Here is a 16,474-nt window from a genome sequence, read left to right as displayed (position 1 = left end):
AATCAGCATGCACGCAGCCTGGGCATGAGAAATTTTTTTAATGCTCCCCAGGTGATTCTACCGTGGAGAAAAACTTGGTGCCTGCCAAGTAGACATCTGTTTCCCTCTCTGAAACAGGGATATTTTGGTGAATGAATGGGTATGAATAAATAAATAAAAGTGAAATAGGAATAAAAGTGCCTCTCTCTAATTACTTCAAAAGCAATGTTTTAAGGACTCAAATATCTGATATGGTGTATTCTCTTAGCAAGTAAATTAACAATATCCATAGTTCCACTCAGAAAGTCTCTAAAGCATGGTTTCTCTTTAATAAATCAGGTGAAACAACAGTTTCTATTGTTCTTTTCAAAGTGACAGCAGAATGTATTAAATATTTAATTTCTCATTCTGCTGACATCAGGCTTAGGTTATTGATGCCAGCTTTGAGTGTAATCGGTACTGGAAGAGAAGCCCTTTCAACCACAGTCCCTTAGTGGCTGCCCTGATCCAGGAAAGATCTGGAAGAGAATGACCTCCTATGCTTTGCACTGAGTGGGTCTCAGGGAGCAAATAGGAAGACACAGAAAGGACCCTTCTGACTGTGTTTAAAGTAAATTCCCAGAAAAAACAGAAACACACAACATATCGTAAATACAAAAACAGAGTCAAATACAAATCAAATTAAGATTATTGTATGTACAAGGTGTTGATTACAGGTGAAAAGTAATATAAAAAATTACTGTACATGTTACTGTGGATTAATTATTATTATTATTACTATTTTTTAAGACGGAGTCTTGCTCTGTTGCCTAGGCTAGAGTGCAGTGGCACTATCTCAGCTCACTGCAACCTCCGCCTCCCGGGTTCAAGCGATTATCCTGCCTCAGCCTCCCGAGTAGCTAGGATTATGGGCATGTGCCACCATGCCTGGCTAATTTTTGTATTTTTAGTAGAGACAGGGTTTCACCATGTTGGCCAGGCTGGTCTCAAACTCCTGACCTCAGGCAATCCACCTGCCTTGTTCTCCCAAAGTGCTGGGATTATAGGCGTGAGCCATCGCGTCTGGCCTATTGTGAGTACTCACTCTCTGTTCTGTCAGGGAAGACAACAAAGGCAAGAGTATAAGCACATATACAATAATTTATCTTCCATATTTTTCTGTGCAGACTTTACAAACATTTTGGAAGTAAATTATTTTCTTCTTACACATCTACAGTAAACTACAATCAAGAAAATCTTAGTAAATTCATAATACACTATAACAGATGTATACATATACCCATTTTGAGAAAGCGTTTCTCCCACATATGTTATCTCCAGCAAGGGACAATGCCTCTTTAGCCATGTGACCACAGCTCACAGATTCCTTTGCTTACCAGTGTAGTTTGCGGAATAGTTGTTTGGATCTAAAAACTTCTTAACCAGCTCACAATTAGACAAGATATGATTTGTGGTGATCACGTTGAGATAGTTCTGAAGACCTTTCTGCCTCTCAGCTATGAATTCACGATCCATGTTACCAATCAATTTTTTGGGAGGAAGAGGCAGACTCAAGCCTGCAATCTTAAAAAAAAAAAAAAAAAAGTTACACTCATGTCATCCACAAATAAGAATCAATACAAAAATCTTGACTTATCATATTTCATTAAACCTAAGACAATGTAGATTTTAGATGCATCCTAATTTCAGTGATACAAAAATTGTGAAAAACTGCATTTAGAATTGATAAAATACTATATTAAGCATAGTTATTTTATTTTTGAGATGGAGTTTCACTCTGGTGCCCAGGCTGGAGTGCAGTGGTTCCGTCTTGGCTCACTGAAACCTCCACCTCCTGGCTTCAAGAGATTCTCCTGCCTCCGCCTCCTGAGTAGCTGGGAATACAGGGACTACAGGCATGCGACACCATGCCCAGATAATTTTTGTATTTTTAGGAGAGATGGGGTTTCACTGTGTTGGCCAGGCTGATCTCAAACTCTTGACCTCAAGTGATCCACCAGCTTCGGCCTCCCAAAGTGCTGGGATTATAGGTATGAGCCACCACACCTGGCCAAGCATAGTAATTTTAAAACTTTATCTTTTTAATGTGCTTTTATTTTTGCTAAAGTTATATAAAAACATAATTTCAAGAGTAACTCACTTTCTTAAATTATTACTGGCAGTCCCATGACACCCCTCACTCCTGCTACCAGGTGACAGAGCCATTCTCTGCTCCCCTAAGACAGCCACATTCGAGTCTCTCAGCTGATCTTTTGACAATGGGGAATGCTCATACTGTCATGGCTTGATTTTTCATTTTTAGGCATTATCTGTAGATTTCCCATTATGGAAGATGAGGATTAAGTTCTCTTTCACAATCCTGACCTCATCTCACACATCCTGTCCCTAATCCTCCTGACATCATTATAATTTTATTTGGTACAATATTCATGTTTACCTTAAGTACATAATATTCACAACTGAGCTAGAGCCATGCTTACTTTTCCTTTACAGCAGCTTGTAGTCTTTTTTTTTTTTTTTTTTTGGTTTTCTATTCAACTTGAAAGTCTCCATTCAAGCCTTTTTTCAACACACTCAGATACACAGATGCGTCAGTTTTATCTTTTGAAGAGTACCTTCCAGAGTCCAACAATCTGCTCCAAGCAGGACTGGCGGTCCCTACACTGCTGCAAAGCTGGCATCCCGGGACCTCCTTTCATCCTCATCCTAGAGATGCTTTTGCCTTTGTTGTACTAAACCCCATTTTGCATCCCCTACCTTCCTTTTTTGTACATAATTCCCTTGTTTTTGGTAGAGTGTATGCTCTGTTGGCTTTTTTTTTTTTTTTTTTTTTTTTTTTTTTTGAGATGGAGTCTCGCTCTATCATGCAGGCTGGAGTGCAGTGGCGCGATCTTGGCTCACTGCAAACTCTGCCTCCCGGGTTCATGCCATTCTCCTGCCTCAGCCTCCCAAGTAGCTGGGACTACAGGCGCCCACCATAACGCCCGGCTAATTTTTTTGTATTTTTAGTAGAGATGGGGTTTCACACTGTGTTAGTCAGGATGGTCTCGATCTCCTGACCTCGTGATCCGCCTGTCTCAGCCTCCCAAAAGTGCTGGGATTACAGGCGTGAGCCACCGCGCCAAGCCTTCTGTTGGCTTTAAAAAGGAGAACAAGAGATACATTTTTTTGAAACCTTGCATATATAAGGATGTCTTTATCCTTCCCTTATACTTAATTTATAACTAGTGTTGATGTGGAATTTTAAGTTGAGAATACATTTTCTTCAGAGTTTTATTTTTATTTATTTATTTATTTACTTACTTACTTTGAGACGGAGTCTCCCTCTGTCGCCCAGTCTGGAGTGCAGTGACACGATCTTAGCTCACTGCAATCTCTGCCTCCTGGGTTCAAGCGGTTCTCCTGCCTCAGCCTCCAAGCAGCTGGGATTATAGGCATGTGCCACCGCACCCGGCTAATTTTTGTATTTTTAGTCGAGATGGGGTTTTACCATATTGGCCAGGCTGGTCTCAAACTCCTGACATCAGGTGATCTGCCTGCCTCGGCCTCTCAAAGTATTGGGATTACAGGCGTGAGCCACCATGCCCAGCCTTTCTTCAGAATTTTAAATAAATATTCGGGTGTCTTCTAGTTTATAGTGCTGCTGTTAAAGGTTCAAGTATATTGATGCCTTTTTTTTTTCTTTTAAGAGATAGGGTCTTGCTTTGCACCCAGGCTGGAGTGTGGTGGCGTGATCACAGCCCACTGTCACCTCGGATTCCTGAGCTCAAGAGATCCTGTCACCCCAGCTTCACAAGTAGCTGGGACTACAGCTGCATGCCACCACACACAGCTAATCATAATGATTCTTGATCCATTTTTTGTTGCTATTTTCCCAGAAGCTTTCAGGATCTTCTCTATGACCTCAGTTTGTGACTTTCATGTGTCTGTTTTCATCCCTCATGCTGAGCACTCAGTCCTTTCAAACTAAAAACTAATCTCCTTAAGTTCTTTGGCATTTTATTGTATTGTTAGGTCATTATTTCTTCCCCTCCATGCCTTCTGGTTTCTTTTACTGAAACTCCTATTTTTTCAATGTTGGACTTCCTGGACTGCTCCTGTAATTTTATCTTTTTAATTTTCTGCTCTTTTTGTTTTGTTTTGTTTTTGAGACAGGTTCTTACCCTGTCACCCAGGCTGGAGTGCAGTGGCATGATCACCACTCACTATAGCCTCGACCTCCTGAGCTCAAGCAATCCTATCACCTCAGCCTCTACAGGTGGTGCACACCTGTAGCTGGGACTACAGATGTGCACCACCATGCCCAACTAATTTTTGTATTTCGCTTTTCTCTTTTTTAAAGAGCATTTCTTTTATCTTTCAGCCCTTCTAAATAGTTGTCTACTGTTAGTTTTTATTTGTATGTACTCTTTTCTATTCTTTTTCTTCCTTAATAGCACCCTGAATGTAATACCATTTCTTATCTCTCTGAGAAGACAAAAGTTAATCTTTCTCAAGTGTCTAAAGCATTCTTCTCACTGCATACCTTCTGCTTCCTGATGGTTCCTTTTTTTTCCTATTTGTTTTGCTCACTTTCGTATTAAAAGTCTTTCTTGGTGGGAGTCTGGGAGGAACAGGAACTGGGAATTAAGGGCCACACTTCAGAGTAACACAGGTCTCCTTTTTGCCAGAATTATGGGAAGATAATGTTGTGGGATGTGAGCAGTGAAATTTAGAAAAAGCAGAGAGTCCTACAAAACATATCCACAGGAAGACAATGAAAGAGTAACTTACACCAAGCAGGTGAAACTCTAACGCTTCAGAAACAAATGAGGAAGAACGTGGCAAATTTTTACCAAAGCTAAGTATTGAACATTGAGAAAAAGTAAACTAGTTCTTAGGTATAAAAATAAAGGGCTACCTGGAGCAGTGGCTCACGCCTGTAACTCCAGCACTATGGGAGGCTGAGGTGGGTGGATCACCTGAGGTCAGGAGTTCAAACCCAGCCTGGGCAACATGGTGAAACTCCATCTCTACTAAACATACAAAAATTAGGCAAGTATGGTGGTGGGCGCCTGTAATCCCAGCTACTCAGGAGGCTGAGGCAGGAGAATCGCTTGAACCCAGGAGGTGGAGGCTGCAGTGAGCCAAGATTGCACCACTGCACTCCAGCCTGGGTGACGGAGCAAGACTCTGTCTCAAATAGTAATAATAATAATAAAGAGCTACCAAAATATATAAGTTAATATCTGATCAGACTAGTTATGTCTACATAATCCTTAAAAAAATGAAGTCTGGCAGGGTGTGGTGGCTCACGCCTGTAAACCCAGCACTCTGGGAGGCCGAGGCAGGCGGATCACCTGAGGTCGGGAGTTTGAGACCAGCCTGACCAACATGGAGAAACTCCGTCTCTACTAAAAACACAAAAAATTAGCTGAGCGTGGTGGTGCATGCCTATAATCCCAGCTACTCAGGAGGCTGAGGCAGGAGAATCACTTGAACCCGGGAGGCAGAGGTTGCGGTGAGCCAAGATTGCACCACTGCACTCCAGCCTGGGCAACAAGAGCGAAACTCCGTCGCAAAAAAAAAAAAAAAAAAAAAAAGTAAGAAAAATGAAGTCCAAATCCAACGAAAACATTTAAATAAGAAACAAAAATGAGTCCTGTAGGAGTCTGGTGACCCTTGGTTATCAGCCCATATTCAATAGTGGAGCATCAAAAGTTGACTGGAACCTCTGGGTGAGTGCCCTGGGGTTTATCTACTGTGGGCTTTATTTTACCAGATGACCCTACACAGCTGTTTTACTGGACAAACCTTTAGCTCTTTCCTCTTAGGCTGGACAGATTCCCCTAAAACAATCTTCTAATCTCCTGCCTGAAAAGTCTGAAGCCTGACTGCCAGAATTCTGGCAGTTGAGACAAAGAAGGAAGCTAGGGAGGGAGTGGGGTCTTCATGTATATTATCTACATGTTTTCAAATATGCCTGCATTCCCCAGCCTAAAGACTGTTTGACCCTCTCCAGAAAATAAACTTATGTTTTTTTGCTAGAGGGAGGAGGGCAGGAATAATTTTCACGGACATGGGAGATTTGGGGATCTGACTGCTTCTTAAACAGACTTGCAACTGCTTGACCTTCACCCCACTCTGGGGGCAGCACCTGGTACTGCCAGTACTGGAACCTTCCAGGGGTTCTGTGATGTAAATTGAGATCCAATGACATTACCTGCTTCCCATCTCTGAATTCTGCCTTCCTACATCTGCTTAATCAGTTAGCTCTCACCCACTGGATTTTCAGATTAAAGTGCTTTATTGTGGTTTTTTCTTCTCCTGTTCTGTTTGTCCTTGAAAGGGTGTGTTTGTGTATATAAACAATCCACTGTTATTCTAGACTGGTTTGGGGAGGGAGAAAAAGTAAATACAGGTACCCAATCTACTATCATTTTCCACATTATTTAAAATGTTTAGTCTTTTCTTTCTTTTCTATTTTTTTCTTTAGAGAGAGATAGGGTCTATGTACTTGAACTCCTGGTTGCAAGTAATCCTCCCACCTCAGCCTGCCTCTCGAGTAGCTGGGACTGTGAGTTTATTTTTTAAACATAAAAAGCAAAGCATGAGATTGGCATTTTAATTTAATGAGCAAAGTCACTTTCAAAGAGTAGTGCTATTCTAGACTTGTGTTTATATTAGAGCAGTTCAGTGGCATATTGATTGAGGGTAAGGTCTAAAGAGAAGGGCATCTTGAATTCAGAAAAGGATATAACGTAAACCATTAAATTGGGCAAACCTAACTGAGATTGTTCCATTCTGTATTTTTCAAACAACATTGATGCAGCCAAATGAAGACCTTGAACTTGACACTGGACAAGATGAAAAGGTTGGCGGATAATTCTAAATTGCCAATTTCTCAAACATAATTATGAAAATATATCAGAGCATACACAGAGTAAATTTTCTATCACAGCATAATTCATTTCCAAATAAGATAATCAAATTTCACGTCATTGCCTCATTTATACAGTTAGGCTTTATCTAATAGCGGTTTCTTCTTTAGTTGAATAAAATGCATACGTATGAAGAAAGTACATCACCTAGCTATTGCACATCCAAGCCAATCACTTTATTTTTTGGTTCAAGGGCATAAAGAATTAAAGGAAGGGTAGGTCAGGCACAGTGGCTCATGCCTGTAATCCCAGCACTTTGGGAGGCCGAGGCAAGTGGATTACCTGGGGTCAGGAGTTAGATACCAGCCTAACCAACATAGCAAAACCCCATCTCTACTAAAAATACAAAAACTAGTCAGGTATGGTGGTGCACGACTGTAATTTCAGCAGATCCTCAGGAGGCTGAGGCACAAGAATTGCTTGAACCCAGGAGGCAGAGGTTGCAGTGAGCCATGATGGTGCCACCGTACTCCAGCCTGGGTAATAGAGTGGGACTCTGTCTCCAAAATATAAATAAATAAATAAATAAATAAATAAATAATAAATAAATAAAGGGTAATATATTACCTAAAACACAACTGATGTATCTTTCCTGAAACTATTTCATGAAGTTGCAGAATATCATCTCATTTATGTGTGTGTAAGCTATCACTTAATGTTGTCTATAGTTTCTTACAGACTGGGACTTTAAGCAAAATGAATAACAAGACTAATTTTACCATAGGCTAATTAATTAATTTTATTTATTTTATTTTATTTTTTGAGACAGAGTTTCGCTCTTGTCACCCGGACTGGAGTGCAATGGCACAATCTCGGCTCACTGCAACATCCGCCTCCTGGGTTCAAGCAATTCTCCTGCCTCAGCCTCCCGAGTAACTGGGATTACAGGTGCCCGCCACCATGTCCAGCTAATTTTTGTATTTTTAGTAGAGATGGGGTTTCACCATGTTGGGCAGGCTGGTCTCAAACTCCTGATCTCAAGTGATCCACCGACCTCAGCCTCCCAAAGTGCTGGGATTACAGGCATGAGCCACCACGCCCGGCCAGGCTAATTTATATAAACAAGAATTAACTTCCTACAGCATATTTCTGGTCACAAAAACATCAGCAAACTTTCAAAGACCTAAAACATGTCTAATATTAAACACTGAAATAAATATAACCTATATATAATTTAAGAAAGATTAATAAAAACAAGATAATAATTATTGTTTTACAGGGTAGCTATTGTTAACTTGGTGAATTTTTGCACTTAACATTCATTACTTAAAGCAATTATGTAAATATTAAAATGCAATTCATTAATGAATCCAGAAGAAATGGAAAATTACTTAAGGCAATTATGATGCTTAGCATTGGTGAGATTTTGCCAACTTAACAAGATAATTATTTACACTATGTTTCCAGTTTAGGGTCTCAGGTAGCTGGAGCCCATCCCATGTCAGGGTGCACTCACACACACCCACACTCACATGGGGACTATGCAGACATGCCGGTTCACCTAACCTGTACGTCTTTGGGACGTGGGAAGAAACTGGAGTACCCAGAGAAAATCCACGTAGACATGGAGAGAACGTGCAAACTCCATTCAGACAGTGGCTTTCGTCGTGGATAGATTTATTTTTTTCTCACCAACATTACAATCAATGTTGAACAAAACAGTGTCATCTGAGAACCTGCTGTTTTAGCCCAGGATATGGTTACACAGGCACAAAAAAAAAAAAAAAATGTCTGGAGGACTCACACCAACTGCTTAACAATAACCATTTCTAGAAGTGGGTTGGTTCATTAATTTTAATTTCTCTACTGTGAAATGTTTACAGTGTTCATTTACTACATTTTTTCAATTAAAGAAAGAGAATTGCTTTTGTTTATCAAACTGATTTGTATATGGAGCAAGAATTTTTAAAATTCCATTACCCAGTATCAACAGATTTGCCTGCACGACCACATAGCAGCAGCCCCAGCTGAATCCACGTCACTCAGAAAGGAGTCACATCTGACATCATTGGATTCAAATTCCAATATTCTGGCTCCTTTTCTTTCATTGTGGGGATGTAAGAATTAATTTCATAAAGTATCTGTTTTGAACTTTGTGGCTTCCAAGCTTCAACCAATCTATTTTGTCAAGTTTCATTTCACTTTTTAAATGTATTGCTCTGCCCAAACATCCCATCAGTTCTTTTAAACCGTCAGGTGAAACAAAGAGCTCTTTTGCCAACAGCTGCAATTATAATGTTCCTGCTATGTCAGACAGACCGGAGGTGGTTTTCCTGCCCTAAGTTTAAGATCTCACAAAAAAATATTCCTAAAGGTACTCAAACTATGCAACATGTGTGTTATTTTAAAACCCTGTCTCTTAAAAAAGATTACTCAAGAGACACTTTCTCTTTCAGCTTTCTCCTAGAATTTCTACACTGTTTACCAACTACAGAATAGAAAATTTAGAACTCCAATGGCTAATTAGAAGGGAGGGAAAAAAATACTACACACGGAATAATAAAGTCTCTAAGCCACTGATTTCCTCGACACCTCCACACTGATGACTTCAAGCCAGGATGCCTCATCATCTCACTTTCACTACCTTCCTCTTTAACATGCCCTATGGATTCCCTTCTTGAGTTCCTTATAGAAGGAAAAGAGAACAAGACAGCCAGCAGAGGAGTCCCCAGAGTTCCATGCACAACTGTGAGTGAAAATGGAAAGGGGAGGCCAGGCGCCGTGGCTCACAACTATAGTCCCAGTATTTTGGGAGGCCGAGGTGGGTGGATCACCTGAGGTCAGGAGTTCGAGACCAACCTGGCCAACATGATGAAACCCCCATCTCTACTGAAGATACAAAAAAATTAGCCAGGCACAATGGTGGGTGCCTATAATTCCAGCAATTTGGGAGGCTGAGGCAGGAGAATCGCTTGAACCCGGGAGGCGGAGGTTGCAGTGACCATGACCTCGGCTCACTGCACTCCAGCTTGGGCAACAGAGTGACACTGCCTTTTTTTTTTTTTTTTTTTTTGAGACGGAGTCTCGCTCTGTCGCCCGGGCTGGAGTACAGTGGCCGGATCTCAGCTCACTGCAAGCTCCGCCTCCTGGGTTTACGCCATTCTCCCGCCTCAGCCTCCCGAGTAGCTGGGACTACAGGCGCCCACCACTTCGCCCGGCTAGTTTTTTGTGTTTTTTAGTAGAAACGGGGTTTCACCGTGTTAACCAGGATGGTCTCGATCTCCTGACCTCGTGATCCGCCCGTCGCGGCCTCCCAAAGTGCTGGGATTACAGGCTTGAGCCACCACGCCCGGCCGACACTGTCTTAAAAAAAAAAAGGAAGAAAGAAAGAAAATGGAAAGCAGGAAATGATTCCCAAATTGGGATTTAGAGCCCAAAATTATATGACAAACTATATTACAGTTTCAAGAAAATTAGCTTTTATATGGAGGAAAAACTTTCTTTCTTTTTTTTTTTTTTTTTTTTGAGACAGAGTCTCACTCTGTCACCCAGGCTGGAGTGCAGTGTGCGATCTCAGTTTACTGCAAACTCCGCCTCCTGGGTTCACACCATTCTCCTGCCTCAGCCTTCCAAGTAGCTGGGACTATAGGCGCCCGCCACCACATCCTAATAATTTTTTATATTTTTAGTAGAGATGGGGTTTCACCATGTTAGCCAGGATGCTCTCGATCTCCTGACCTCGTGATCCACCCGCCTCGGCCTCCCAAAGTGCTGGGATTACAGGCGTGAGCCACCACGCTCAGCGAAAAACTTTCAACCTCAATCTGCTCATTGCTCCTTACTTCCAACATCAGATCTTAATGATGTGCAAATTGCCTTCAACCATATTCCAGTCAGTATCCTAGGGAGTTCTAAGCTTTCAACAGATCCTCAATTTGTCTCAACACCCTGCTGTCCCCTGGAGTACAGTAAAGTCTCTCCAGGGTCAACAGTGGGCAGTAAAATTCTAATTACCAAACATTTGTGCTATAAGAGACCTCAGAAGTCATCTAGTTCAACCCCTTTATTTCAGCGGCGAAAGTGAAACCCAACAGAAGAAATGATGGACTCAAGGTCTCAACGCTGGAAGGGGCCTGGGTTCCTTCTCAAGTCTAAGGAACAGAGACTGAGTTCTTTCTCTCTGCCCAGTTCCCAACATTTCAACAGCCTGCTTCTTTCTCTTGGTTGTATGCTGTCTCCCTAGAGGGCTGCTAATTTGACGTTGCATTTAAAATAAGGTGGTGATTTTTCTTCATTGTTTCCACAAAATATGCTCACTATAAAAAGTCTGGCAGCCTGGCCAACATAGTGAAACCCCGTCTCTACTAAAAATACAAAAATTAGCTGGGCATGGTGGCAGGTGACTGTAATCTCAGCTACTTGGGAGTCTATGTCAGGAGAAATCACTCGAACCCAAGAGGCAGAGATTGCAGTGAGCCAAGATCACACCACTGCCCTCCAGTTTGGGTGACAGGGCGAGGCTCTGTCTCAAAAAAAAAAAAAAGTTTAGAAAATGCAGCTTTTGCTGGGCATGGTGGCTCATGCCTGTAATCCCAGCACTTTGGGAGGCCGAGGCGGGCAGATCACGAGGTCAGGAGATCAAGACCATCCTGGCTAACACTGTGAAACTCCGTTTCTACTAAAAATACAAAAAATTAGCCGGGCATGGTGGTGGGCGCCTGTTGTCCCAGCTACTTGGAAGGCTGAGGCAGGAGAATGAGGTGAACCCAGGAGGTGGAGACACTGCACTCCAGACTGGGTGACACAGTGAGACTCCGTCTCAAAAAAAAAAAAAAAGAAAGAAAATGCAGCTTTTTTCTGTTTTTCCGCTTACATAGCCTACATGTGCTTGTTTGTGGAGAACTTGGAAAGTACAGAACATTAAAGAAAACAAACAAACAAACAAAAAAACAGGAAATGACATAACCTATAATTCCGCCACCTGGGGATCACCATTAACATTTTGGCATATTTACTTGCAATCCTGTTTTCCAAACATTTCATGTAATTATATTATATGGCATGTATAATTTTGCATTATGCTTTTTTTCACTTAGACATGTTCCTATTGGACTCAGACAACTCTGCATATGTCTATTATATTTCTCTTTCTTTAGCAGGAACTCATTTATCTGTCAAAAGGGTAATTGGACACTGAAAATCATGGTCACAGTTTTATTCTGAGGTTTTAGAGTCTTTTTGGTCTGTTTTTGGATATTGTTTTAAAATATTGCATTGCCAAAAAGCTGTGTGTGCTTTCTTCTGTTTGTTTACTTGAATCCAGAAAAACCTCCCACTGAAATGATGTCTGGCCATATTCTGCCCAACACAAGCCAACATCAATACATGGGGATATTTGCATTTGAAATAAGATGCACATTGAAAGTACCTATTTTAAAAGGTAAAATTACACTGAAGCAAAAATAAAATTCACTATATTAAAAAGGCCATAAGTGAAGAGTCATGGAGAAACTTTATCACCCCAAAGTATGAGTAAATGAGAGATAAAACTCTCCTCCCTACCCTCTGTTCTTAGAGGCTAAGTCTAGGCAATTTCAATTTCAAAAATATTTCTCCCATAATTCTTACTCAGCCCGGCTGAATGACATTGTACAAAGATCACTCCCCCTTTATGCACAAGCAAAGGTTCGCTTGAGAATAAAGACAGAAACAGTTCGTAGGCCCACTGTTAATTCCCAAATGCTTACACCACTGCGGAAATGTCACTTGGGCCACTGCATTGGGGATAGGAGAGCTTGAGGAGAAAATCCACTGCTGGAATAAACTGCACATTGATGCCTTATCTACAATGTCATCATAGGCCCAGCTCTTGTCTGAGTGCAAAGAAGATCCTATTAAAATCCATAAATAAAACCAATTAAACCCATTGATGAAAATTTGATCTCTGCCAATATTCTATCTGAAGACTCAAATGGGTCATACTAAAATTAAAACACAAAAAGACAATATGTGTCAAATGCATGACAAGTATGGCAATTACATAAATGTCTACAGATACTCAGGCCACTTCCTTCAAAAGGAAAATAAGGCATTCATGCTTTCAGCAGCATTATAAATAATGTTAAAGTTTGGGCTTTACAAATGCTTATTTCCTTTTTTTGTTTTTGTTTTTGTTTTTGTTTTTTTTTGAGGCGGAGTCTCGCTCTGTCGCCCGGACTGGAGTGCAGTGGCCGGATCTCAGCTCACTGCAAGCTCCGCCTCCCGGGTTTACGCCATTCTCCTGCCTCAGCCTCCCGAGTAGCTGGGACTACAGGTGCCTGCCACCTCGCCCGGCTAGTTTTTGTATTTTTAGTAGAGACAGGGTTTCACCGTGTTAGCCAGGATGGTCTCGATCTCCTGACCTCGTGATCCGCCTGTCTCGGCCTCCCAAAGTGCTGGGATTACAGGCTTGAGCCACCGCGCCCGGCCTTGTTTGTTTTTTGAGACAGAGTCTCGCTCTAAAGCCCAGGATGCAGTGCAACATGGCGCAATCTCAGCTCACTGCAACCTCCCCTTCCCGGGTTCAAGCAGTTCTCCTGCCTCAGCTCCCTGAGTAGCTGGGATTACAGGCACCCATTACCGCACCCAGCTAATTTTTGTATTTTTAGTAGAGATGGGGGTTTCACCATATTGGCCAGGCTGGTCTCGAACTCCTGACCTCAGGTGATCCACCCGCCTTAGCCTCCCCAAGTGCTGGGATTACAGGAGTGAGCCACCACGTCTGGCCCAAATGCTTATTTTCTGAAGTCTGACCAACAAAACGTGGCCTTCTGAAGGAAAAGAAGTATTATGTGCTTTCTCCTAGTGCACAGTCCTCCTGACTTTTGTGGGCAAGATCAGAGGTCATTCACAATGAGCGATGATGGCTAGCTCACCAATGACGGGAGCAGTCCTTTCCCTCCTGGCTGAGTCCTTTACGTCATAAGCCAAGTACTCTTCCTCAGGGTTAAAGCATTTTATGTTACCAATCAAACCTGAGGTATGACACACAAGAGCACGACAGTCTTCAGTAATCCAAGGCACTTGAAGTCCAGCCTGCCAGATGAAGACATGGCTGCTATTGGCAGGACTTCCTAAGGTGCTAAAGCCCCTCTTGGACCCTTCAACCATTACAACACTGGATGTGTCTCTAGATGAAGACCTAGCTCATGCTTCTTCCCATTATGGCCCTCAAGTTAGGAATATTTAAAACAAAGAGATTTCTAACTACATATTTAGGAGAAAAAGTTAAACGGAAAAAGGCTGAGTCTCCCAGTTACTGTTGCATGTTGATCTGCAGAGCTGACTATGTAGCCTAGTTCAATGAAAAGAGTCAGAGTCCCAGCTCCACCTAAGTGAACAACGCTAGCAATCCACGTAATCATTCCTCATCTTTTAAAAGGAGATATTACATCAGCCTCCTATGACTGTGGTAAGGATACAGTCTGGCACAATAGTACTTGGCTGCAAGGTGACTATTAATTATAAATCACATGTTGATTCCCAAAAGTTTATTTTTAGAGCCACACATCATCTGAGTAAAGTATGAATTTATTTTCTTTGACAGGGAAATGTGCTAATTTCTTGTTTCTGATATTGCCATTTCCAACCAGCTTTTTTTTGAGACGGAGTTTCACTCTTATTGCCCAGGCTGGAGTGCAATGGCGTGATCTTGGCTCACCACAACCTCTGCCTCCCAGGTTCAAGTGATTCTCCTGCCTCAGCCTCCCAAGTAGCTGGGATTGCAGGCATGCGCCACCATGCCTGGCTAATTTTTTTTTTTTTTTTGAGACGGAGTCTCGCTCTGTCGCCCCGGCTGGAGTGCAGTGGCTGGTTCTCAGCTCACTGCAAGCCCCGCCTCCCGGGTTTACACCATTCTCCTGCCTCAGCCTCCCGAGTAGCTGGGACTACAGGCGCCCGCCACCTCGCCCGGCTAGTTTTTTGTATTTTTTAGTAGAGACGGGGTTTCACCGTGTTAACCAGGATGGTCTCGATCTCCTGACCTCGTGATCCACCCGTCTCGGCCTCCCAAAGTGCTGGGATTACAGGCTTGAGCCACCGCGCCCGGCCAATTTTGTATTTTTAGTAGAGATGGGGTTTCTCCATGTTGGTCAGGTGGTCTTGAACTCCTGACCTCAGGTGATCCATCCGCCTCGGCCTCCCCAAGTGCTGGGATTATAAGCGTGAGCCACCGCGCCTGGACTCTTATCAGTTTTTTAGACACCCCAAGTAATCAATGTGTGTAATTAGAATGTCAAAACATTTACCTGTAAGCTGTTGTTAAGCAAATCAAAGTCACTGTATCTTCTAACAATCTGTAAGAGACAAGAAGTAGTGTTTTGATTCAGGAAAGACTCTCTTTTCATTTCTTTATTTAATATGTATTAGTATTAGTAATATTGGCACTCTAGAGCTCAGGCATTTGTGCTAAGGGTAGTAGGGCTTATACCTGGTGCTTAACTGTTTAACCCGACAAGCTAGAAAACAGACTTAGCAGTGCCAGGCATTGGCTGGGCCATGGGAAACTGGTTAATGCCTGTCAAATTCACAAGATGCCAAGAGATAAGTGAGAATATTTGTTTTCAGGGCAAACAGTCCTTCACATGTCTTTCTTATTAACCAGGCGCCTAGAAAGATGAATGACTTTAAAAAAAAAAAAAAAAAAAAGTTTTACTGAGCATGGAATCAAAGCAAGAGGAAATGGATAGTTCTGAGGCCATTTCACCTTTGTCCTGGGTCAAACTTCCACCAGATGAGCTCCAACCATCCTGGAGACTGGACTGCACTGCAGGCAGAGATGCCACACCTCGCCCAGGGTGATTCCCCAGGGTTCCCCCTCTTGACAGACAGTCCACCTTCCACTGTCTACACATTCTTTGTCAGTTGTATTGATGCCATTGATTAGGCTATAGTCAAATTCAACTAGCTCTTCAGGCCCTCATCAAGAAAATAATTTTGGTTTGAAATAGTTTGACTTTAATCTTTATTGGTGATTTTCAAATGTTAATGTGCAGAAAAGTATTACCTGGATATCATCTAGAACCCTACTGGGGCTCAGAAAATGGTATCCCAAAGTATGGTACTTTGGCATGCTAAGTACTTTGAACTAAAGGAGATTAGAAGGCCTCAGAAATGGACTGGGCACAGTGACTTGCGACTGTAATCTCAGCACTTTGGGAGGCTAAGGCAGGTGGATCACCTGAGTCCAGGAGTTCGAGACCAGCCTGGCCAACATGGCAAAACATGTCTCTACTAAAAATACAAAAATCAGCTGGGCATGGTGGTGAGCACCTATAGTCTCAGCTACTCAGGAGGCTGAGGCAGGAGAATCGCTCGGGCCTGGGAGGCAGAGATTGCAGTGAGCAGAGATCACTCCACTGCATCCCAGCCTGGGCAACAGAATGAGACTCTGTCTCAAAAAAAAAAAAAAAAAGAAGGGCTCACAAATGAGTTCTTCTTTGTAGTCTTCTGCCCTCCTGTCCCTAGCTCCTCTACCTCTCACAAAGTAAGCCATAAAACTTAGAAAGATTGCTCTCTCCCTTCTCCCCTGAGGACTCTTATTCTAAAGGGATCCTGCCCCATACCCAGGAGGAAGGAAGCCTACACGGACAGACCAA

At 42.4% G+C, this 16,474-nt stretch overlaps 1 protein-coding gene across 14 annotated transcripts in view; it reads right to left on the bottom strand.

Moving 5' to 3' along the window:
- Window positions 1-16,474, bottom strand: part of PXK (PX domain containing serine/threonine kinase like) — a 100,287-nt gene that overhangs the window by 46,107 nt on the left and 37,706 nt on the right. For all 14 annotated transcript variants that reach the window (XM_030926883.1, XM_010360482.1, XM_030926904.1 and 11 more), the window contains exons 3-4: window positions 15,125-15,172; window positions 1,356-1,542 (exon numbers count right to left, since the gene is read on the bottom strand). In XM_030926883.1, the coding sequence (XP_030782743.1) occupies window positions 1,356-1,542; window positions 15,125-15,172 (235 nt within the window). The remainder of the gene's footprint in view (window positions 1-1,355; window positions 1,543-15,124; window positions 15,173-16,474) is intronic.

This window comes from Rhinopithecus roxellana, chromosome 1 (genome assembly GCF_007565055.1).
Source record: "Rhinopithecus roxellana isolate Shanxi Qingling chromosome 1, ASM756505v1, whole genome shotgun sequence".
NCBI lineage: Eukaryota > Metazoa > Chordata > Mammalia > Primates > Cercopithecidae > Rhinopithecus > Rhinopithecus roxellana.
This window is presented reverse-complemented; position numbering and strand designations above follow the sequence as displayed.